This window comes from Scyliorhinus torazame, chromosome 16 (genome assembly GCF_047496885.1).
Source record: "Scyliorhinus torazame isolate Kashiwa2021f chromosome 16, sScyTor2.1, whole genome shotgun sequence".
Classification (NCBI taxonomy): Eukaryota; Metazoa; Chordata; class Chondrichthyes; order Carcharhiniformes; family Scyliorhinidae; genus Scyliorhinus; species Scyliorhinus torazame.
The window spans coordinates 87672240-87696395 of NC_092722.1; the positions used below are offsets into that span (position 1 = coordinate 87672240).

At 51.6% G+C, this 24156-nt stretch overlaps 1 protein-coding gene across 1 annotated transcript; it reads right to left on the bottom strand.

Annotated features, from left to right (window-relative positions):
• Positions 1-602: 602 nt before the first annotated feature.
• On the bottom strand, positions 603-21348 carry LOC140392277 (uncharacterized). The gene is made up of 6 exons (XM_072477594.1): positions 21196-21348; positions 15555-16255; positions 8812-8919; positions 7868-8035; positions 1882-2033; positions 603-719 (listed from the first exon to the last, which is right to left on the bottom strand). Exons 2-6 carry the CDS (start codon positions 15883-15885, stop codon positions 603-605), a joined length of 876 nt encoding a protein of 291 aa, XP_072333695.1. The 5' UTR covers positions 15886-16255; positions 21196-21348.
• Positions 21349-24156: the final 2808 nt, after the last annotated feature.

Below are 24156 nucleotides of genomic sequence, written 5' to 3' on the forward strand. Positions count from 1 at the left end.
CCAGCGCCGAGCAGGCACCGACGCCCCCTACAGGCACCCCTTCCTTCTGCCCATCTTTCGACCTTACAGCGCCGCCTAGGGGTGACGAAACTGCCTGGGAGGAAGGCACCACGTTCCCGGAGTCACTACCGCCGGGGCCCTCACCAGGATCGCCGCCGAAACTTAGACGCTCCAGTAGGACGACCAGGCCGCCCGATCGTCTGATTGCAGCACCATGAGGAAAATTAACAATGCAAGAACTTTCTCCGCAACCCTCGTTAGCATGGTACCTGCAATACCTGGTCCTACCATGAAAAGGCGACAGCAATACTGGCCATCACACCGCTGACTTTTTTTTAACAGGGGGTGAATGTTGTAATACCAGGTATTGCGGTACCAGAGAGAGGAATAACCATTGGCACGACCGCGGGGTCTACCATTGGGCAATGTACATAGCCCCGCCCTGAGAGGCGGGGTATAAGAACCGATGCCGTCCCAGCAGCCTCCACTTCTGTAACATCGCTGCTGGGTACAGTTCTATCTGAATAAAGCTGAATCGATATGACTCCACGTGGACTCAAGCGTATTGATTGTGTATCATATGCAAAGTTATAATTCAACACTCACTTTAGCTCATCTTGGAGTTCAGTTCCATCGACCCACTTCCACCTCCCCCCTTCAGGGACTTCAGTCAATCCGATCCAATACACTTTATGCATATCATGGCCAGAGATGAACCTCTGAAAACCAAAACGGGTTAAGGGAGTGAGTAAATCGGCAACTACACAGTCTCCATAAAATACTCCCAGGGCAAGTACAGCACGGGGTTAGATACAGGATAAAGCTCCCTCTACACTGTCCCCATCAAACACTCCCAGGACAGGTACAGCACGGAGTTAGACACAGAGTAAAGCTCCCTGTACACTGTCCCCATCAAACACTCCCAGGACAGGTACAGCACGGTGTTAGAAACAGGATAAAGTTCCCTCTACACTGTCCCCATCAAACACTCCCAGGACCGGGACAGCACGGGGTTAGATACCGAGTAAAGCTCCCTCTACACTGTCCCCATCAAACACTCCCAGGACAGGTACAGCACGGGGTTAGATACAGAGGAAAGCTCCCTCTACACTGTCCCCATCAAACACTCCCAGGACCGGGACAGCACGGGGTTAGATACCGAGTAAAGCTCCCTCTACACTGTCCCCATCAAACACTCCCAGGACAGGTACAGCACTGGGTTAGATACAGTAAAGCTCCCTGTACACTGTCCCCATCAAACACTCCCAGGACTGGTACAGCACGGGGTTAGATCCAGAGTAAAGCTCCCTCTACACTGTTCCCATCAAACACTATCAGGACAGGTACAGGACGGGGTTAGACACAGCGTAAAGCTCCCTCTACACTGTCCCTATCAAACACTCCCAGGACAGGTACAGCACGGGGTTAGATCCAGAGTAAAGCTCCCTCTACACTGTCCCCATCAAACACTCCCAGGACAGGTACAGCACTGGGTTAGATACAGTAAAGCTCCCTGTACACTGTCCCCATCAAACACTCCCAGGACTGGTACAGCACGGGGTTAGATCCAGAGTAAAGCTCCCTCTACACTGTTCCCATCAAACACTATCAGGACAGGTACAGGACGGGGTTAGACACAGCGTAAAGCTCCCTCTACACTGTCCCTATCAAACACTCCCAGGACAGGTACAGCACGGGGTTAGATCCAGAGTAAAGCTCCCTCTCCACTGTTCCCATCAAACACTATCAGGACAGGTACAGCACAGGGTTAGATACAGAGTAAAGCTCCCTCTACACTGTCCCCACCAAACACTCCCACGAAATAAGGCTGGTGCGCATCAGGCTGTGCTGTCACCACCCGCCTCTCTCACAATTGCTCACCTGCTCCTTCTTGTTGCGAATCACCAAGAGCTCGGAACCCTGAGAGATACAGTTTTGACGGCTCTCCTCCCAGTCCAGGACATTGGTCGAGAAGTAGTAGCAGTTGCCACCGTATGGGGTCCAGTATCTGTGGCACAATTCACTGCTGCAGTCTTAGAGTATGTGCACAGGTTGGGAGTGGGGTGGGGGGTAGAGAGGAGAGGTGGAATTAATTAATGAAATTCACTGTTCGAGTCTTTCTTATTTATTTCCTTTGTTCTCATTTCCTTTATTTCATTTTATTCCCTTGGCCCGCGGACCCATAATTTGGATGTACCTTTGAGCAGAAGACTCAAGATTGAAGCAGTCTGCTTTGCCAGCACACTGCGTTCCCAGGTTTTTTTATTTTGGAAGGGAGAAGCCAACTGGGCAGTGAGTGGATCTTAGGAACCAGGGGCGAAATTCTCCGTTATCGGCGCAAAGTCCGCCGATCAGCGCAAAAAACGGCGCAAATCCCACCTGCATCACGCCGCCAAAAACGTCGCGAAGTCTCCGGCCCGGAATGGGCTAGCAGCGACGTGACGGGATCCGCACTTTCTCACGTGGATCACGTCGTGCAGCGTCATACACGCCGCACGGCGTGACGGCTCATAAGGACGCGCTGCTCCCCCCCACCCGACCAGAACACCCGACCGGAACACCCGACCGGATGGCCGGCCGCCGCTCAGCCCCGAGGTTCCAGTCGCGGGATGTGGAGGCGCTCTGGACGCAGTGGAGCAGAGGAGGGACGCCCTGTATCCCGGGCACGGCCGTGGAGTTGCCACACGCCACAGCCGGCGTCTGTGGAGGGAGGTGGCAGAGGCCGTCACTGCTGTGGCCCTGACACCACGGACAGGCACCCAGTGCCACAAGGTGAACGACCTCGCCAGAGCAGCCAGGGTGAGCCTCACCCCCCTGCCCGATATCCATATCCCCCATATCCCCCCTCCCCCATATCCCCCCTCCCCCATATCCCCCCTCCCCCATATCCCCCCTCCCCCATATCCCCCCCTCCCCAATATCCCCCCCTCCCCCATATCCCCCCTCCCCCATATCCCCCCCTCCCCCATATCCCCAAGTGAATCCAGCCCTAACCTTAACCTCTGCAATACACGCGCAACCGATGGCGTGCATTCATATACCTGTCTAACACTGTTGCCTTTTACCCCTGCCACCACCCCCCACAGGAGAAGCGCGCACACAACAATAGGGAGCATGTGAGGACTGGAGGAGGCCCCGCTGATGAGAGGCCACTGACCGAACACGAGGAAAGGGCCCTGGAACTGGCTGGCGGACCTGAGGACCGGGAGGTTGCTGATGCAGAGGTCGGGAGCGTATTAGCAAGTGAGCCACCGACAGCCCGTCCTCATATCCCCCCTCCCCTATATCCCCCTCCCCCATATCACCTGATCACTGCCTGCGTGTCTAACCATGCATGCGTCATTGTGTATCGCAGGAGCAAACGTCGAGGCACCCATCCCCGCAGATGCAGACCGCCCGCAGGATGCCCCTCTGAGGCCACGGTAGACGGAGAGACCCGGACCCTCCGGCATGCGACGCCCGCAGGATGTCCCTTGGAGACCACTGGAGATGGAGAGACCTGGAACAACAGGGAGACGACGCCCCCGTCTCGTGCGGGTGCGACGACGCAGGCGTGTGCCACCCAGCGACGAGAGGGGCAGCCACAGACCCCCGTCACAGCCGAGCCAGGACACCACTACCCAGGACACCCCTACCCGGGACAGCACTACCCAGGAAAACGAAATACCGGACAGTGACACAGATTGGATGGGCGGAGACGAACTGCCACCCCAAAGTGCCATGGACTCAGAGTGGGACGAAGAGCACGACACAACGCCACTGCTGTCACCAACACCCTCCACCATCGCAGAAACACTCACCTCGGTTGGGCACTTTAGTGATGAGGCTTCTGGTACACTCACTGGTGCGCACAACACAGCCATCCCGGTACAGCAGGCGGAGGTAGGAGCAGCAGAGGGGCCGGGCGGTCGGAGGGCAGCCCAGCCCAAGCGAACATCTGCCGCCCAGTTGGATCCCGGGTTCCTGGAGTTACCACACCCACCCATAGATCCGATGCAACCACCAAACCGGAGACGAGCGAAGAGGGTGACGGCCGGCTTGCGGCGGCTGCAGTCGCAGGTGGAGGAGTCCACCCGCGTCCAGGAGCTGGGAGTGGTGCCGGTCATACGTGCCACCCAGGCCGACACCGCATGGGTGGCGTCCGCGGTGGAGGCAATGGGTGCAACGGTGTCAGACATGGGGAACGGCTTGCGAGGCCTGGGGTTTTCCGTGCAGGCGGCGTCTGTGGCCCAGGACATGGCTGCCCTCTCACAGGAGGCCATGAGCCAGCGCCAGCGGCAGATGGCAGAGGTGCTCAACGCCATAGCCCAGTCTCTGCAGGCCATGGCCCAGTCTCAGCAGGCCATAGCCCAGTCTCAGCAGGCCATGGCCCAGTCTCTGCAGGCCATCGCTGAGGGCATCGGCGCCATTGGCCATGTGGGAGACGGCGTCGCACAGTCACAGACAGGGTTTGCCAATCCCCTGAGCTCCATGGCTGCAAACCTGCAGACCCCTGTCGATACCTGCACGGGCCTCCAGAACTGGCAGCGCCAGATGTCGGGGGGGCGTCAGATGGCCAGTCCGTTCGCATCCCCCATCCATGTAGAGGCCTGGGGGCCATTGGGCACCCCGAGGGAGGAGGAGGTGCTGTGGTCCGTCCCGGGTCCCCCTGTAGGGGAGGTCCCGGAACACCGCAACACCTCGGACTCCCCCCCTTCCGTCCCAGGTGCATCGGGTGGGCAACGGGCAGGACAGGCTGGCAGCTCGCCATCCCAGTCGCCCGGGCCGCAGCCTGGCCCATCTAGGCCAGGACGCCCCAGGAAACGGCCGCCAAAGGGATCCCGTGTCAGAGGGCACGAATCACAGGAGTTCACCTCCAGCTCTGCTGTACCGTCTGGGGAACCACGTAGACGTAGTCATAGGGTCCGTAAGGCCAAACAATTAGACACTGAGTAAGTTGGCACGGGTGCAGGGCACAGATGAGTTTTAGGGGCTAGGGCACGTGCATGAACTCCATTCGTTATTAAAGTCAATGTTACACCTACAGAAGCTGCCTTTGTGCTCTGTCCAAAGCGTGCGGGGGTGTCATGTACGTTGAGCGCAAGTATGTGTGTGAGGGGTGGTCTTACCTCAGCCCCAGGTGAAACTGCCCCCTTCCCTCTGGGCCGCCATCAACATCCCCCCGGGCAGAGGACGGGACCGTGCGCTGCAGTGTCACAGCCGCATGCAGGGATGGTCCGGGTGGATGGTGGTACTGTGGCCATGGGTCAGACATAGTCCAACGATGTGGAGCCAGGAGCTCATCGCAGGGCGGGTTGTCATCATCTTCCATGGCCTGCAATAGACACGCGTCCACCGGCAACTGTGTGAGCCCGGCCGTTGTGCCGCAGGTGGATCGGCAATGGGGGGTGGTGTACATGCGGGTGGGGTGGGTGGGGTTGGGGAGGGGGGTGAGGGTGCTGGGTGGGTGGATGGGTGGGGAGTGTGGGTGGTCGGCTGTTGCCATGGTGTGCGGTCTGTGGCCATACTACCCGATTCCCACGCCCATCTAGTCAGTGAAGCGGGCGGCTATCAGCCTGTCCCGTGCCCGCTGGCCCTGCCGGTAACGGCGGACAGCCACCCGCCCGTCTGCCCTGACCATTGCCCCCATCCCCCTCATCTGGGGAGGACTGCGCCTCTTCCTGCTGCTCCTCCACTCCGCCCTCCTCTGCCTGCGGCACATCGCCCCTCTGCTGGGCTATATTGTGCAGGACGCAGCAGACCACAATGATGCGGCCGACCCTATCTGACCGATACTGGAGGGCGCCCCCAGAGAGGTCCAGGCACCTGAAACGCACCTTCAGCACACCAAAGCACCTCTCTATCACTCCCCTTGTCGCTACATGGGCATCATTGTAGCGGTTCTCTGCCTCATTGCGTGGCCTCCGTACAGGCGTCATCAGCCACGATCGCAATGGGTAGCCCCTGTCGCCCAGCAACCAGCCCCTGAGCCGGGGATGGCGTCCCTCGTACATGCCGGTGATGGATGACCGCGACAACACGTATGAGTCGTGTACACTGCCCGGGTAACGGGCGCAGACGTGCAGGATCATCATGCGGTGGTCGCAGACCACCTGTATGTTCATCGAATAGGTCCCCTTCCTAGTGGTGAACACGGCCCTGTTATCTGCAGGTGGCCGCACGGCGACGTGCATCTCATCAATCGCGTCCTGGACCATGGGGAACCCGGCCACGGCAGAGAAGCCCACGGCCCGGGCATCTTGGCTGGCCCGGTCCACAGGGAAGCGGATGTAGCGGTGCGCCATGGCATATAGGGCATCTGTCACTGCCCGGATGCACCGGTGCACCGATGTCTGCGATATGCCGGACAGGTCCCCACTCGGTGCCTGGAATGACCCCGTTGCATAAAAGTTCAGGGCCACCGTAACCTTGACGGACACGCGGAGAGGGTGTCCCCCGCCAGTGCCACGCGGTGACAGGTGTGCCAGCAGGTGGCAGATGTGTGCCACGGTTTCCCGCCTCATCCGGAGTCTCCTCCTGCATTCCCGGTCCGTGAGGTCCTGGTATGACTGGTACACACAGGGCGCCCTCGGGTGCCTCCGTTGCCGTGGGGCCGCGACATCCTCCTCCCCATCCTCGTCCTGTCAGTCAGGTGTCCCTCCAGCCTGGACGGCTGCCGCCTGCCGCTCTGCGGCAGCCTGCGCTGCCTCTCTGGCACGCTCCTCCTTCTCCTCCTCATCCAGGGCAACATAGACATTAGCGGCTGCCGCCACGGCGGCCAACATCGCTGGATGATCGGAAAACATGACGGCCTGGTGGGGGAACGACAACATGTCATCATTGCCCATAACCCCTCCTCCCCCCAGCCAGGTGGCATGGACCGCATGGGTCCAACTGTTGGAGGCTGGCACCTGGCCAGGTGGACCAACTCACTTGCCCTCGCACCCCACCTCCCCGGCACGGACCCCCCATCCCCCTCCCCGGCCCTCCCCGGCACGGACCCCCCATCCCCCTCCCCGGCCCTCCCCGGCACGGACCCCCCCATCCTCCTCCCCGGCACGGAACCCCCATCCTCCTCCCTGGCACGGACCCCCCATCCCCCCTCCCCGGCACGGACCCCCCATCCCCCTCCCCGGCACGGACCCCCCCATCCTCCTCCCCGGCACTGACCCCCCCTCCCGGCACTCCCCCGGAGCCCAACCCACTCTAACCACCCCCCCCCCCCCCCCCGCCGCACACACACACACACACAACCCTGCACACACCTCTCCCACACATTCAGACTGCGGCCACGCCATCGCCTGCCCAGCGGCCAACCCCCCAGGCCGTCACCCACCTCCACGCTGGTCGGCGTAAACCTTGAGCACAGGTTGACGCCGATTAAAAGGAGGTTTGGTTTACGTCGACGTGACCCGTCATCACGTCGATGGGGCTTCGGCCCATCCGGACGGGAGAATATCGGCAGGCCCAAAATCGGCTGCCTTGCGCCCACCCGTGCCATTTTCCAACGTCTGTGGCGCCATTAACGCCCCGCCGACTTTTCTCCCTTCGGAGACTTCGGCGGGCGCGGAATTCACGGCGGCCAACGGCCATTCTCCGACCCGCTGGGGGGTCGGAGAATGACGCCCCAGGTTTGGAGGAAGTCGGTTCGGTAACTGGAAATTGGTGGGTTGGCCAGGGGCAGTGCTCTGCCTGACAACAGTCAGTGATTGATTCCTGCATATTTTCTGATTGAACTTAGCAGAGGCGTTAGACCTTGGAAGGGGGAGAGGGGTATTATTGATCAATGTTTAAGAGCTGGTAGGTTTAAAGGGGAGTGCACAGGGGCAAGCATGGACACAAAGGACATTAAGGAGCTGTTGGATGAGGAGGGCTGAGGGGGACTTACTGACGAACTTGCAGAAGGAGGACAACCAGCTGAGGAAGACATCTTGGAATTTGGCGCAATTGCCCGCGTTGTCCTGCTCAGCCATCTGGATTATCAGCGAGTTTTTCTCAGATTCCAGGCTCGCGGCAGCCGCCTTCTGCAGGGTCACTGAGTGCTGCACATCTGTGCCTGCGGAACGATCAGAGCATCAGAGTTGAGGCAGAGCTACACCGTCGGAGTCAGTAGAGGGAGCACCGCACAGTCGGAGGGTCAGTACAGAGGGAGTGCTACATTATTGGAGGATCAGTACTAAAGGAGTGCCTCACTGTCGTATGGTCAATACTAAGGGACCGTTGCACTGTCGGAGGGTCAGTACTGAGGGAGTGCCGCACTGTTGGAAGGTCAGTACTGAGGGTGCGCCCCACTGTCGGAAGGTCAGTTCTGAGGGAGTGCTGCACTATCGGAGGAACAGTACTGAGGGAACGGCGCACTTTCGGAGGGTCAGTACAGAGGGAGCATTGCACTGTCAAAGGGTCAGTACAGATGGAGAATGGCCACGTTGAAGTGACAAATACAGTGAAAGCAAGACCAGAATTTGGGAAGTTGGGGGTGGAGCGGGAAGCCGTTGAGATGAGATAGTCGGCGACAAAGTTGATGCAGGGAAATTCAGGAGAAACCTCTTCACCCAGAGAATTGGGGAGGGGGGGCGGTGGATGTGAAACTCACACCCACAGGGAGTGTGGTTCAGGGTGAATCTTGGTGATGTGTTTAGTGGGAGTGGGAAGAGTTGGATAAGGAGGTCGGAGGGGGGGATGGGTGGAGACAGGAACAGAAGGAGATGTCGATGGGGGGAGATGCAGAGGGGATGGGATGAGGACGTTCATCTGGAGCACAGGACATGAGGCCTGTCAATGGCCTCTCCTGTATCAGAGATCAGATGAAACGTATGCAAGTTGGATTCTCACCCTCAAAGAATAACACCAAAGTCGTGACGGCTAACACTCCAGCGATTGCGAGCAAGGCCAGGGCCAGTTTGCTCCAGTTCGATCCCAGATCCTGGCGATTCTTCAAACCTGTAATGAACGCGAGGGGCAGAGAAAGCAGACAGGGTCAGCGGGAAGCCCCCCCCCCCTCCCCGCCCTCGTCCCATCCTACTGCCAACGCTTTCCCATGGCAGACACCCTCCCCAAACCCCACAATGAACCCGATCCCCTCCTGTTCCACTTGGATCAGAATCAATCTCTATGTAACCTCCCACAGCCCCAATATCCCTCCCTATCTCTGAAACCCTCCCCACCACCTATTGTCCTCCCTATCTCTATAACCTCTACCAGCCCCTACAACTCTCCCCATCTCTGTAACTTCCTCCAGCCCCTCCACTCCTCCCTATCTCTGTAACCTCCTCCAGTATCTACACCCCTCCCTATCTCTGTAGCCTCTCCCACACCCTGCACCCCTCCCTATCATCTGTAACCTCCTCCAGCCCCTACAATCCCCCCTATCTCTGTAACCTCCTCTTGTTGCTACAACCCTCGTGCTGTAGATGGAGGCAAAGACTCCACGAGAGGCCAGGCTGACCGGGTACAACTCACTTTATTCCACTCTATTCACAATAATCACTTCTCTCCATACTCCACTCCCCGCAAGGTCTCCTTCCCCCAAGTGCTTACAGGTCGGGGTTTATATCTTGTGGCCAGCTCCTCCAATTAGGAGGGAGCTCCGTCCCCTATTCACCTGAATAGCTCATTCTAAGTTATGGAGGAGCGGATGCAAATGTTATACAGCTCTGTCCCTGTAGGGTGTCGAAACACCTCCACCCCCCCAACCCCCTTCCTGAGAAATGTCCATGTCTTCAGATGGAAAGTCCCATGGCCGCCTGGGGCGGTACAGCCAGTCCTGGCGGTGTGTAGCGTACCGGGGACCACCGCTTCCGCGAAGAACATTGCAGCTGGCATGGCCCAAATGGTAAGGCTGCTGGTACAATCGGTGCCGGTGTGTCGTCGTCGGGTGGTCCAATGTCGATATCGGAATGCAACAGGCTGTCTAAGCCATCGCTGGCCGGGTCCACGGTCATCACAGGTCCCCAACATCTCAACAGTCAACAGGAGGCAGAACGAGCGGGTGGGGTCCAGGTTCCCCACTGGATTGGGGCTCCTCCTTGGCCGTCCGGGGGACGGTGCCCGGACCCTGCGTGGGGCCTCCGGGCCACGTGCCGGAGGTTCCTCGTTGCTTTGTCGTAAGTGGTCCAGGTAGCAGTGTTCCCCTGCCCCCTGCGCCTGGACCGTGTAGGAGGCTGGCCCCATCGCGTAGAGGACTGTCCCAGGGATCCATGTGGCTCCGGTTCCAAAGTTCCTCACATAAACCGCGTCACCCGTCGTGTAGTGCGCACCCGTGAGCGGCGGTGAGAGTCCGTCTCAGAGCGGTCCTGCCACTGATGGACCATGCTCCGACGTTGGGGAGGACGAGGCTGAAACATCCGGAGTTCATGCCTCATGAGTAGCTGTGCCGGTGTGATGCTGGTTGTAGTGTGAGACGTCATACGATAACTGAAACCAAACTGCGTTTCCCACGACCCCGAGGTGATCTTTTTCATGGCTCTCTTGAACGTTTGTACCACATGTTCAGCTAGCCCATTGGAGACTGGGTGGTGCAGGGCCATCCGGACGTGCCTGATGCCATTCACGGCCATGATCGAAGCAAACTCCTGGCTCGTGAACGCCACCACATTGTCGGACACCAGGACTTTGGGCAGTCCATGTGTGTAAAAATTGTCCTCAGTCTGTAGATGTTGCTTCAGTGGTCGCCCTGGGGATCCAATGTACTTCCAGTCACTTTGAGTGAGGAATGTGGCCCCCTGAAATGGGCCGGCAAAGTCGATGTGCACACGGGACCAAGGCTTCCCGGGCCACCCCCAGGGGTGCATCGGGGCCACTGGTGGGGCCTTCTGGTGTTCCTGGCATGGGTAGCAATTTTGGGCCACCAATTCGAACTCGGCATCCAGTCTGGGCCACCAAATGTAGCTGCATGCCAAAATTTTCATCTTGGCCATCCTGGGGTACCCGTTATGAAGGTCTTTCAGCAGGGGTATGCGTCCCCGTTCGGATAGGACCACCGGCGTTCCCCACAGGAGGACACCGTCTTCGACGCTCATCTCAGGTAGCTTGGCGGCGTAGGCCCTCAGCTCGTCTGGTATCGCCATAGTTCGGGCACCGTATTGGACCATATGGCGGACCCTCAACAACTCGGGGTCAGTCTGTGTCCATTCTCTGATATGAGTGTCCGTGAAATGGAGAGCGGCTATCACCTCCGCGGCTGCGGCGGGACCTGGCAGCTTTGTGGTTAGGAGCAGGCGGCTCAACGTGTCCGCGTGCGGGATTCTTGTGCCTGGGCGATGATCCATAATGTAGTCATAGGCCGTCAGCAGCAAGGCCCACTGTTGAACCCAGGCAGATGCTATTGGTGGAATCACCCGATCTTCTTTTAATAACCGCAGCAGGGGCTTGTGACTGGTGTAAACCATGATCGGCCGCCCATAAACGTACTGGCGGAATTTACGCAGCGCAAACACCACTGCCAAGCCACCGTCTCTATCTGGGCATAGTTCCGCTCGGCATCTGCCAGCATGCGGGATGGAAAAGCTATAGGTCGCTCCAAGCCGTCGGGCATGCGGTGTGCCAGGACTGCCCGGACGCCATACGGCAAGGCATCACACATAGATTCATAGAACATACAGTGCAGAAGGAGGCCATTCGGTCCAACGAGTCTGCACTGACCCACTTAAGCCCTCACTACCACCCTATCCTCATAACCCAATAACCCCTCCTAACCTTTTTGGACATTAAGGGCAATTTATCATGGCCAATCCACCTAACCTGCATGGCTTTGGACTGTGGGAGGAAACCGGAGCACCCGGAGGAAACCCACGCACACACGGGGAGGATGTGCAGACTCCGCACAGACAGTGACCCAGCGGGGAATTGAACCTGGACCCTGTCGCTGTGAAGTCACAGTGCTAGCCACGTGTGCTACCGTGCTGCGCGTGAGGAACAGAGGCATGCACGGGTCGAAGTGGGTCAGCAACACCTCTGATGAGAGCCGCTGCTTGACCTCGTGCAATGTCTTCTGGTGCGGTGGCCCCAGTTCCACTTCTGTCTCTTCTTCAGTAGTTGGTGTAGCGGACAGAGCAGTGTGGCCATCCTGGGTATGAACTTCCACGAATAGTTCACCAGGCCGAGGAAAGAGCGGAGCTTCATGTGGTCACGAGGGATGGGGGCCTGGCGAATTGCCCGTACCTTTCCCTCCACTGGATGGAGGCCTCTGCTATCCACTCAGTAACCGAGATACGTGACCTCCGACACGTGGAAAACGCACTTACCCCTCCGGAGGCGGACCCTGGCCCAAGCAAACCACTCGAGGACCTCGGTTAGGTTCTCCATGTGTTCCTGATGCAAGGTCTCGGGCATGAGAAGATCATCCAGGTCGACGGTGTAGCCATCTGTGATAGCCACTTCTCCACTACAAAATGGACACTTTGCAAAGATTGCAGGGAAAAGGACAATACTGAGAAAACAAGCAGGTTCAGGGTTTGTCTGCATATTGGAGCCACAGCTCCCAGACAAGACCAAAACTGCAGGCCCATTAGCATACTAATGGCCCATCTCCGGGGACAAAAGAGTAACATTTGAGTGACCGATACTAAGACAGACACCCCGGCGCCAGAGGAGACCGAAACAATGTAGGCCAACGGCCACCTAGGACACGCCCAGCCATCAGGGCACCCACCCCTTTATTGGATGAAATCAAAAGGAATGATCAAGAAACGGCCCAATTAATTGGGGCCAAGTTCAAGGCCCGCCCAAAAGCGCACGAAGCCCCTTTGGGTATAAGAAGGATCCCCCAAGAGAGAATCGTTCTCTTGGCTCCGGCTCTCACCGAGGAGAGACCTGTCCAACAGCTGCACCAGAACAAGTAAGTCCAAGGTCAACGCACGCTACCAGACAGACGACCTTAGCTGTTATCCCGTACCAGTTCTACCCCAGCAGCCTCAGAACCGAACAACGGCCATTGTTCCTCTGACTGAGTGGGTGCCCAAAGCTAAGTATCGGCTTTAGCAGTAGTGATAGTTTAGTCTGTAGTATTTGTGCATGAGTATATTTAACTGTGTGTGTAAATAAATAAGCATTTGACTTTGAACTTACTAACTGGTGTATCGAGTCTTTGATCAGTATTCTGTGGCGGTATCGAAAGATACCTGGCGACTCTAAAGCAAAACGTAATTAGAATTAAGGAAGGCGACCATATTGACCGCCATATTCAGAGCCAAATAAAGAGAACAAATTTAGCAACAACGGCCACCCTTGGCAATCCTCGCAAGATGTTCTCCATAACCCTCTGGAATATCACACAAGCCGAGGAGACTCTGAACAGCAACTTCATATACAATCCCCGATGGGTATTGATTGTCACATATTTCCAGGAACTTGTCTCGAGCACCAGCTACAAGTACGCATGACTCATGTCCAACTTAGTGAATGTTTCTCTGCCGCAGTGCCAGGCGTGAAGATCTTCGATCCGAGGGACCGGGTAACGGTCAAGGCAGGATACCTAGTTCACGGTCATTTTATTGTTCCCAGCGAGCCGCACCGATCTGTCCGGCTTCAACACGGGGACCACAGGCGTGGCCCAATCGACATAGTGGACAGGACAAATAATCGCCAGCTGCTCCAAAAGGTCAAATTCCTGGTCCACCTTGGTGAGAAGTGCGTATGGCACAGGGCAGGCGCAGAAATACTGGGGTTGGGTGTTTTCCTCCTCATTTATCGTGGCCATAGCGCCTTTAATGGTCCCGAGGCCTTTGATGAAAACCGACCGGAACTTGGACAGCGCTCCATCTGGTCCATGGGGTACATACGTTGGCAATCCAAATGTAGGTGACATAGCCAATCATGCCCCAGTAGGCTGGGCCCATTGCCTCGAACTACCACCAATGGTAGGCACGCGGACTAGTCTATGTATGGGCGGTGCCCTAGATTTCTAATAGTTCCCCGGGATGCGTGGCCAGTCGGGCCCCCGGGTCGCGAAGCTCTAGTGGCTGAAGACCTGTCCGGAAGGTGGTAAACGTGCAAAGACTGATGACCGAAACTGACGTTCCCGTGTCCAGTTCCATCTCGGTAGGGTGTCCGGTTAACAGCAGTGTTACCCGGATAAGTGCCGTTCTGGGGCCAGTCACACAGAGCAGCAGTAGGGTTGGCTCCTCAGCGTCGAAGTCCTCCAGGAAATGTGTGTGGCCTCTTGGGGGGAAATGGCGGCTTGTTCGTTGCCGGGGACGGTGCTCTCACACGATTGTCTGGAGCCTCATTCCTGGCCTTGGTTTCCCACTCGATACTGGCGTCCGTCATCCGGGAACGCTGAGCAGGAGGAAGCTCCGCGTTCGATCTGGGGCGAGTCGCGGAGGCAGTTGCGGGACCTGCGGTGGTTTCTGAACTGGGAAGTCCCAGTCACCTTGCCTCCGGTAGCCGTCGGCCAGTGGTCTCAGCGATGCCCCAATGTTCAGGACCGTCGGGTCCTGGAGATCCTGGAGCCCCGGTCGGCGCTTTCCTCAGTGAGTGCTATGTCGATGGTCTTGTCAAGGCTCAGGGCGGTCGCCATTAACAGCTTCCTCTGCATCTTCCGATCCTGAAGTCCGCAAACGAAGCAGTCCCACAGCGATTCAGCCATACTCAGTTTTCCCCTGTGCACTCCGCGAAGCGGTATGGAACGGGTACCGTCATATCATAATCGGTGGCTGTGGATTTGGGTGACGGCCGACTTGGTCGATCAGCGTGGCGAATGGCAACCCATCCGGCCTGTCCGGATAAATCAAGTTCCTGATTAGTGCATAAGTTGGTCCGCCAACAGCGGTAGGTGACGGTCTGTCAATCGTCACTGGCGATGGCGTTCGTGCGGCAAAAAAGTTGAACTCTGGGCCCAATTGTCCGAGTCGGTGTCAGAAAGCTCAAGTTTACAGATGTATGCCATGCCTTCCGGTCGGACAGCGGCCTCCCGAAGTGGTCGAAAAAAGATCCAAGGTCGCAGCACTTACGGCAGGTCCACATGGTCTTCGTCGCCAGTGTTGTAGACGGAGGCAAAGACTCCACGAGACCAGACTGACAGGGTATAACTCACTTTATTCAACACTATTCACAATAATCACTCCTCTCCACACTTCACTCCCCACAGGGTTTCCCTCCCCGAACTGCTTCCAGGTTGGGGTTTAGATTCTTGTGGGGAGCTACAACCCTCCCTATTTTTGAAACTTCCACCAGCCCCCACAACCCTCCCTATCTCTGTAACCTCCTCCAGGCCCTACAACCCTCCCTATCTCTGTAACCTCCTCCAGCCCCTAAAGCCCTCCCTATCTCTGTAACCTCCTCCAGGCCCTACACCCTTTCCAATCTCACTAACCTTCCCCACCACCTACACCTCTTTCTATCTCTGTAACCTCCTCCAGCACCTGCAACCCTTCCTATCTCTGTAACCTTCCCCACTACCTACACCCTTCCCTATCTCTGTAACCTCCTCCAGCCCTACCACCCTTATCGCTGTAACCTCTACTAGCTCCTACAACCGTTCCTATCTCTGTAACCTCCTCCAGCCTCACAACCCTCCCTATCTCTGTAACCTCCGCCAGGCCCTACAACCTTCCCTATTTCTGTAACCTCAGGCCTACCTGCCTCCTCCTCGGTGGGCAGCGGCTTCTCCTCTACCCGACGGCGCTCCCCGAATCCAATCTGGTCCAGGAACCTCGCTTGCATGCCCATCATGGCCTTGGCCAGGCGCTCCGGGTCCCGCCTGTCCACCAGGGCACCGGGTAGCCCGGACGCCCGCTCCTTGCCTGTCGTTATGTGCATCCCGACCATGGTGCCCTCATACTCCTCCAGGTTGACTGAATTGGGGCGCCGGATAGTGTCAAAATTGTCCTCATCCAGCTCCTCGTTGTCTTCCCTCCTCCCTCCCCGAAGAAGCACGTTCTTCAACTTATTGAAGCTGGCGGTAGCCATTTTGTCTATCGCCCTTCGCCCAACGATCTGAAGCAATTCTATCCAAGGTCTTAATGTGAAATATTTTTCAGTTTCGAGTGCCCAGAGGAATCTCTGATTGATTTGACCGATCGTTAATGGTCAACGATAAACAATCTGGTGCCAAATACGGGACTTGATGACAAGTTGACCGGTGCGACAATCACGATTTGCACGGCGTTACCTCATCTACAATCGTCTGCTGAGAAATGAGCTAATAAGTGCTGAAACGAACTCCAATCCAATCCAAACAAATAATAATCATTTTTGAGCAACAGTTGAACGATTTTGCAAACGGAAAAACCTTTGCAACACCATTTCTCTTGAGTGGAGTCTAAGTTTTGCCGATGTCCTGGGGTTAAAAAGTCAAATCATTTCAATTGCGTATTTCACACATTATACAATTCAATAAATTCAATTCGAGGGGCTGGGTTTCTCCTGTCTCCCAGCCGCGTATTTCTCGGCCGCGTGCCGTTCGCTGGCAGCGGGATTCTATCTTCCCGCCGCTTGTCAATGGGATTTCACTTTGGGAACCACGCCACCCCGCCAGGGAACCCGTGGCCAGAGCTGCGCTGCCAGCGGGAAAAGTGAATCGCGACGGCTGGAGAATTCTGGCCATTTCATTGAACGAGTTAGCTGATCGAAGACAGAACTGGTTATTAAATGCGACAATAAAATGTGTTAGTCATCAATTATTGTGAATGTGACTTTTAGATTAATTCCAAAGTAATATATTTAAATTATATTATATTTTGGTTTCAATTAAAATTTAACCAACATACTCATTTAGAAAGTAATTCAAATCGTTACTTCATCTTTTAATTATGAATGAGTAATATACAGTGAATGGTAGAACCCTCAAGAGTATTGAAAGTCAAAGAGATCTAGGAGTACAGGTACACAGGTCATTGAAAGGGGCAACACAGGTGGAGAAGGTAGTCAAGAAGGCATACGGCATGCTTGCCTTCATTGGCCGGGGCATTGAGTATAAGAATTGGCAAGTCATGTTGCAGCTGTATAGAACCTTAGTTAGGCCACACTTGGAGTATAGTGTTCAATTCTGGTCGCCACACTACCAGAAGGATGTGGAGGCTTTAGAGAGGGTGCAGAAGAGATTTACCAGAATGTTGCCTGGTATGGAGGGCATTAGCTATGAGGAGCGGTTGAATAAACTCGGTTTGTTCTCACTGGAACGAAGGAGGTTGAGGGGAGACCTGATAGAGGTATACAAAGTTATGAGGGGCATAGACAGAGTGGATAGTCAGAGGCTTTTCCCCAGGGTAGAGGGGTCAATTACTAGGGGGCATAGGTTTAAGGTGAGAGGGGCAAGGTTTAGAGTAGATGTACGAGGCAAGTTTTTTACGCAGAGGGTAGTGGGTGCCTGGAACTCGCTACCAGAGGAGGTGGTGGAAGCAGGGATGATAGTGACATTTAAGGGGCATCTTGACAAATACATGAATAGGATTGGAATAGAGGGATACGGACCCAGGAAGTGTAGAAGATTGTAGTTTAGTCGGGCAGCATGGTCGGCACGGGCTTGGAGGGCCGAAGGGCCTGTTCCTGTGCTGCACATTTCTTTGTTCTTTGTTCTAATTAGTCATTTAAAAAAATAAATTATACCCAATAATTTTCCAAGTAAGGGGCAATTTAGCGTGACCAATCCACCTAACCTGCACATCTTTGGGTCGTGGGGGTGAAACCGAGGCAGACACGGGGAGAATGTGCAAACTCCACACGGACAGTGACTAATAATTAGTAAGTGATTGGCAACTGCCAATTTATTATTAATTACTCAGTTATTTGTAGATTGCCAAAGGCAATAAATTAATCACAGGATATTTAAATAAATGTTGCATTTGAAGAGTCGGTTGAAAACATTATAACAATTGATGATTTATATTAAAAATGGAATCAAGTGAGGGATACATTCACCAATAACCTATTAGGTAATAATTCTATAACAATTAAATTTAGTTAAATTATTTACATCAATGTGAAACTTTATTTTGTTAATTCTTCAGCAGATTGATTATTGATCAAGTGTATTAACAACTGATTACTAAGGCCAGAAATGTAAAATGGATTAATAATGGATTAATGTGTTGAGATATTGATTAGGTATATTAATACTGAATTACTGATAACAATAATATATCGGTTTGGAATGGGATGAGATCAATTAATGATGAAGAAGAATAATTTGGGTTTATTCATAATTTGGAGACTGAATTGTGGAGTAAGATTAGTTGATAACGTTGTTATTGAGGTTAATTAATAATTAGGAATATTAATAGCAGATAATCATAAAAATAATGATTGGTTATATTGTAGTTGGATTGACAATTTGGTCAAATTAATTACTTATAGAATATTCAGTGTTTTGAATATGGTACAATACTACTGGATCTAATAATTAATCAATTAAATATATTTTTATGTTTTACATTAAGTTAACAAATATAAATAGAAATTGTAATTAATGAACAATCAGGTAGAGTAATGAGAAATTGATTACAAAACAGATTCAGTAAAATATACATCACCATTTTAGCAAGATCAATAAATAATGAGATGTCGAAATAATGGACTAGTAACACATTAATGATTAGCTTTGCTGATTATATTAATTATGGATAGAGTGGATGGGCAGGCGCTCTGTTCCAGGGTGGAGGGGTCAGTCACCAGGGGGCATGGATTTCACGTCAGTGGGGCAAAGTTTAGAGGAGATTTGCGAGGCAAGTTTTTTTACACAGAGGGTGGTGAGTGCCTGGAATGCGTTGCTCGGGGAGGTTGTGGAAGGAGATACATTAACGCCTTTCAAAAGACATCTCAGCAAATACATGGATAGGATGGGCGCAGAGGGATACGGCACCAGGGTTGGCAAAGGTTGGTATCATGACCGGTACAGGCTTGGAGGGCCGAATGGCCTGTTCCTGTGCTGTCTTGTTCTTTGTAAAGTAATATGCTGAGGTATATCAATAACCGATTAGCGTGTTCAGTTAATAATTAATGATCAATAATGGATAATCTAAACTGTAAAATATGGCTAGGTTAATAGTAGACTGAACCTGAGGGAGACACAGGTGGACTGCTGCCTCACAGCACGAAGGACCTCGGCTCGATTCCGGCCTCGCGTGACTGTATGTGTGGAGTTTACACTTTCTCGTGTGACTGTGTGAAGTTTGCACTTTCTCCCAGTGTCTGTGTGGGTTTGTTCTGGGTGCTCCAGTTTCCTCCCACAGTCCAAAGATGTGCAGGTGAGGTGGATTGGCCATGCTAGATTGCCTCTTAATGTCCAAAAGGTTAGTTGAGCCCGTTGGAGGGGATGGGGGAAGTAATGCGAATCTTGGGGAAATTTGGCAATTTTTTGGGGTATAAATTGAACATGGGGAAGAGCGAGATGTTTGTGATCCAGGCAAGAGGGCAGGAAAAGAGACTGGGAGAGCTGCCGCTTAGAATGGTAGGGAAGAGCTTTCGATATCTGGGAATCCAGGTGGCCTGGAAATGGAAGGTACTACACAAGTTAAACCTATCCCATTGGTAGATCAAATGGAAGGGGGCTTTAAGAGATGGGACATGCTCCCGCTATCACTGGTGGGGAGGGTACAGACCGTGAAGATGAGGGTCCTCCCCAGATTTCTATTTGTCTTTCAGTGCCTCCCCATCTTCATCCCTATGGCCTTTTTCAAGCAGGTGAATAAGATTATTTTGGGCTTTGTGTGGGCGAGTAAAACCCCGCGAGTGAAGAAAGTGTTGCTGGAGTGGAGTCGTGGGGAGGGTGGGTTGGCATTGCCGAACTTCTGCAATTACTACTGGGCGGCTAATATAGCCATGATTAGGAAGTGGGTAATGGAGGAGGCAGCCTCATGTAAAGACACTAGTCTGGGAGCATTGGTAACGGCATCTCTGCCGTTCTCGCCGGTCCGATACTCCATAGGTCCAGTGGTAGTGGCGGCTCTGAGGATCTGGAGGCAATGGAGGAGATATAAGAGAGTGGAGGGAGCATCGATTTGGACCCCGATTTATAACAACCACAGGTTTGATCTGGTAGGCTAGATGGCGAGTTCCGGAGGTGGCAGGGGGCAGGAATCAGAAGGATGGGGGATCTATTTATAGATGGGAGCTTTCCCAGCTTGAAAGTTTTGGAGGGTAAATTTGAATTGCCAGCAAGGAATGGTTTTAGGTATTTGCAGGTGCGAGACTTCCTGAGAAAGCAGGTGCCGGCCTTTCCGCTGCTGCCGCCACGGGGGATACAGGATAGAGTAGTTTCCAGTACCTGGGTGGGGGAGGGGAAGGTATCAGCTATTTACCAGGAGCTTTCGGAGGCGGAGGAAACTCCGGTGGAGGAGCATAAGGGCAAGTGGGAGGATGAGCTAGGTGAAGAGATAGAGGCGGGTCTATGGGCGGATGCCCTAAGCAGGGTTAATACCTCCTCATCGTGCGCCAGGCTTAGCCTGATACAATTTAAGGTAGTCCACCGGGCACACATGACAGTGGTTAGGATGAACAAGTTTTTCGGGGTAGAGGATAGGTGTGCGAGGTGCGCGGGAAGTCCAGTAAATCATGTCCACATGTTTTGGGCATGCCCGAAGCTTAGAGGGTTTTGGCAGGGTTTTGCTAAGACAATGTCCACGGTGCTAAAAACACGGGTGGTGCCAAGGTAGCGATTTTTGGAGTGTCGGAAGATCCGGGAGTTCAGGAGGCGAAAGAGGCCGACGTTCTGGCCTTTGCCTCCCTGGTAGCCCGGAGACGGATTTTATTAATGTGGAGGGGCTCAAAGCCCCCCGAGTGTGGAGACCTGGGTTAGTGACATGGCTGGGTTTCTCAGTCTCGAGAAAATAAAGTTAGCCTTAAGAGGGTCAATGTTAGGGTTCTCCCGGAGGTGGCAGCCATTCGTTGACTTTCCCGGGGAAAATTAAAATGTCAGCAGATGCCAAGGAGGGGACGGATTGGTGTTGTTTGGTTGAGGTGCATGAAGATTGGGTTGGGGGGGGGGGGGACATGTTCATTTTGCCATGTGGATGTTAATGTTTTTGTTAATGTTATAAACATTTTCAAATAGCGCAATAAAAATATTATTTTAAAAAACCAAAAGGTTGTGTGAGGGACAGGGCAGGGAGGATGAGCCTGCGTGGAATTCTCTTTCAGAAGGTCGGTGCAGACCAAATGGTCTCCTTCTGCACTGCAGGGATGCTATGATTGATCAACAGGTATACCATTAATATATTTTTAAGTTTATCTAAAAGATTAATTAATAAAATGGTTCCAAGGAAATAAACAAACAATACTTACACATATGAAAGATAAAGTAATTAATAAAGAGCCAAATTAATGGATTGCTGACAATATAAATTGTTGATAATAACATTTAGACTGCCTCATGTTTATCCTATCATTGATAATTAGATTAATAGATTATTGAGGTGCACTAATCAGGAAACATCTTGATAATAGATTAAGATGAATTAATACTAAAATATACAAATGATCAAATTAGGATTCTTTAATATTCAAACAGGTTATTGATAATTGAGAAATTGATAATTAGATGAATTAATAGCATCTCCAGATAATTGACGATTCAGATAAGATTGAAGATTTTATCTGAAGTAATCTCAATCTCAGAATATTTAGATTTACTGTTTAGATATATTGATGGTGTATTAAGATGGAATAATAATTAGCTATATTAACAATGGATAATTTTATTTTTTTAATATATTTTATTCAAGTTTTCAAACACAATTTTTCCCCCTTACAAATCAACAAAAACGGTAACATGATAACTGATAGATAACATTGTTTAAATAAAATAGTGAACTAACAAAATAACACGAAATAGTGCTTTCCCCTTCGCCCCTCACCCCATCTAGAACACAAACAATTTACACCCCCCCACCCCCCTCCTCTGGGCTGCTGCTGCTGGCTATCTATTTTCCCCCTAACGTTCCGCTGGATGGTCGAGGAACGGTTGCCACCGCCTGGTGAACCCGAGCCGATCCTCTCAGCGCAAACTTCATCCGCTCCAGTTTTATGAACCCCGCCATATCGTTTATCCAGGCCTCCACGCCGGGGGGTTTCGCTTCCTTCCACATGAGTAAAATCCTACGCCGGGCTACTAGGGACGCAAAGGCCACAATATCGGCCTCTTTCGCCTCCTGCACTCCCGGCTCATCCGCTACCCCAAATATAGCTAACCCCCAGCTTGGCTTGACCCGGACCTTCTCCACCTTCGAGATCACTCCCGCCACTCCCCTCCAATACCCTTCCAGTGACGGACACGACCAAAACATATGTGTGTGGTTCGCCGGGCTTTCCCCGCACTTGTCCTCCACTCCGAAGAACCTGCTCAACCTCGCTCCCGTTATGTGTGCTCTATGTAGCACCTTAAATTGGACCAGGCTAAGCCTGGCACACGAGGAAGAGGAATTTACCCTCCTCAATCTCCTCCCCGAGCTCGTCTTCCCATTTTCCCATCAGTTCTTCTACCAGCTCCTCCCCCTCTTCTCGCATCTATTTCGGACACTTTGCCCTACCCGACCCACACCCCCGAAAGCACTCTATCCTGGATCCCTTGTGTCGGGAGCCGCGGAAATTCCCTCACCTGTTGTCTCGTGAACGCCCTCACCTGCATATACCTAAAGATATTCCCCGGGGGTTAACAATGGATTATTGATATTCAATATTGAGACAGATAAATCATGGATTAGTAAAATAAATTAATATTAATATATGATTATTTAATATTGAGATAGGTTAGATATTACAATTAGTCATGAGATAAAGATGTTGTAGATTAGGGGGATTAATATTTTAAAAGATTACTAATATTCATCAATAATTAGATACATTAATGACAAATTGGTGATTGTATTAAATATTTATTACTGATAAAGATTAATTGATAATTAGATATATTATCAGATTATTTAATATTTGAAGATTAGAGACGGGATTAATAGCCAATTAGATATATTAATATATTTAATATATAAACAATTAGTAATTAAGATTAATTATTAGATATATTATTGATAGGATTATTAAATATCTAAACAGATTAATGATTTTTCATTAAGATTATTTAATACTTAGCTGCATTAATTATGGATTTATTAAATGTTCAACAGGTTAGTCATAGATTAATATTTATTGATAATTAGATGTATTAGTGATGGATAATTGAGATTAATATTTAAACAGATAATCAGGATTAATTCACATTTAGATATGATGGATTTTTCAAATTAAAAATTTAAACAGAAAAATGGGATTAATTGATAATTAGACATATGAATAGACTATTGAGATTTAATATTTCAACAGATGAAGATTATAGATAACTAGATATATTAATGATGGATTACTGAAATTATTTAATATTTAGTCAGAGCCAATTGGGATTATTGATAATTAGACATATTAATGGATTATCGAGATTATTTAATATTTAAACAGGGATAGATTATTGGTAATTAGTTATATTAATGATAGATGACAGCTTCTTTAATATTTAAATAATTAGGATTATTAGATATATTAAAGGTTGATTTATATTGCTAAAATATGAAGATAATGAATATCAATTGATAGCTGTATTAAAGACAGATTATTAAGATTTAGCATTTTGATGGTGAAGATTAGTTGATTAGGTATATTAATGCTGAATTAGGAATTATTTGAGACATAATTACACTGATCGATTAGATACATTAATGATGGATTATTGGGAATCTTTAATATTTAAAGATATAATTAGAATTATTGAGCATTAGATATATATGATGGATTGAGATTATTTAACATATAAAGACAGATAAATAGATTGATAATTAGATATATCAATGATAGATTGAAATTCAATATTTGAACATATAATGAAGATTAATAATTAGATATATTGATGAATTATTGAAACAATTTGCTATTTAGACAGATTAGAGGGAATATTTCTAATTATTAAAATTTGATGGCTTTGATTATTAACATCTAATTTTAGATTTTCTCTGATTCCAGATAAGATTTGAATTGAATTTTGTTAATAATCTATTTTCTGGGTTAACCTATAGACAATGATAGGCAAAGTTGTTGATTTGGCGGGCAAAGTTGTTGATTTGGGGACTCGTTCTTCGACTAGGCCCGCTATGAAGCCCCGGCAACTAGCAGCCTCACCGAGGCGCGCTCGAATGACCAGCCGCTGGAGGTGAGAATCAGCACTTCCGGCAGGCGGCAGCGGCCATTTTGAGAAGGAAC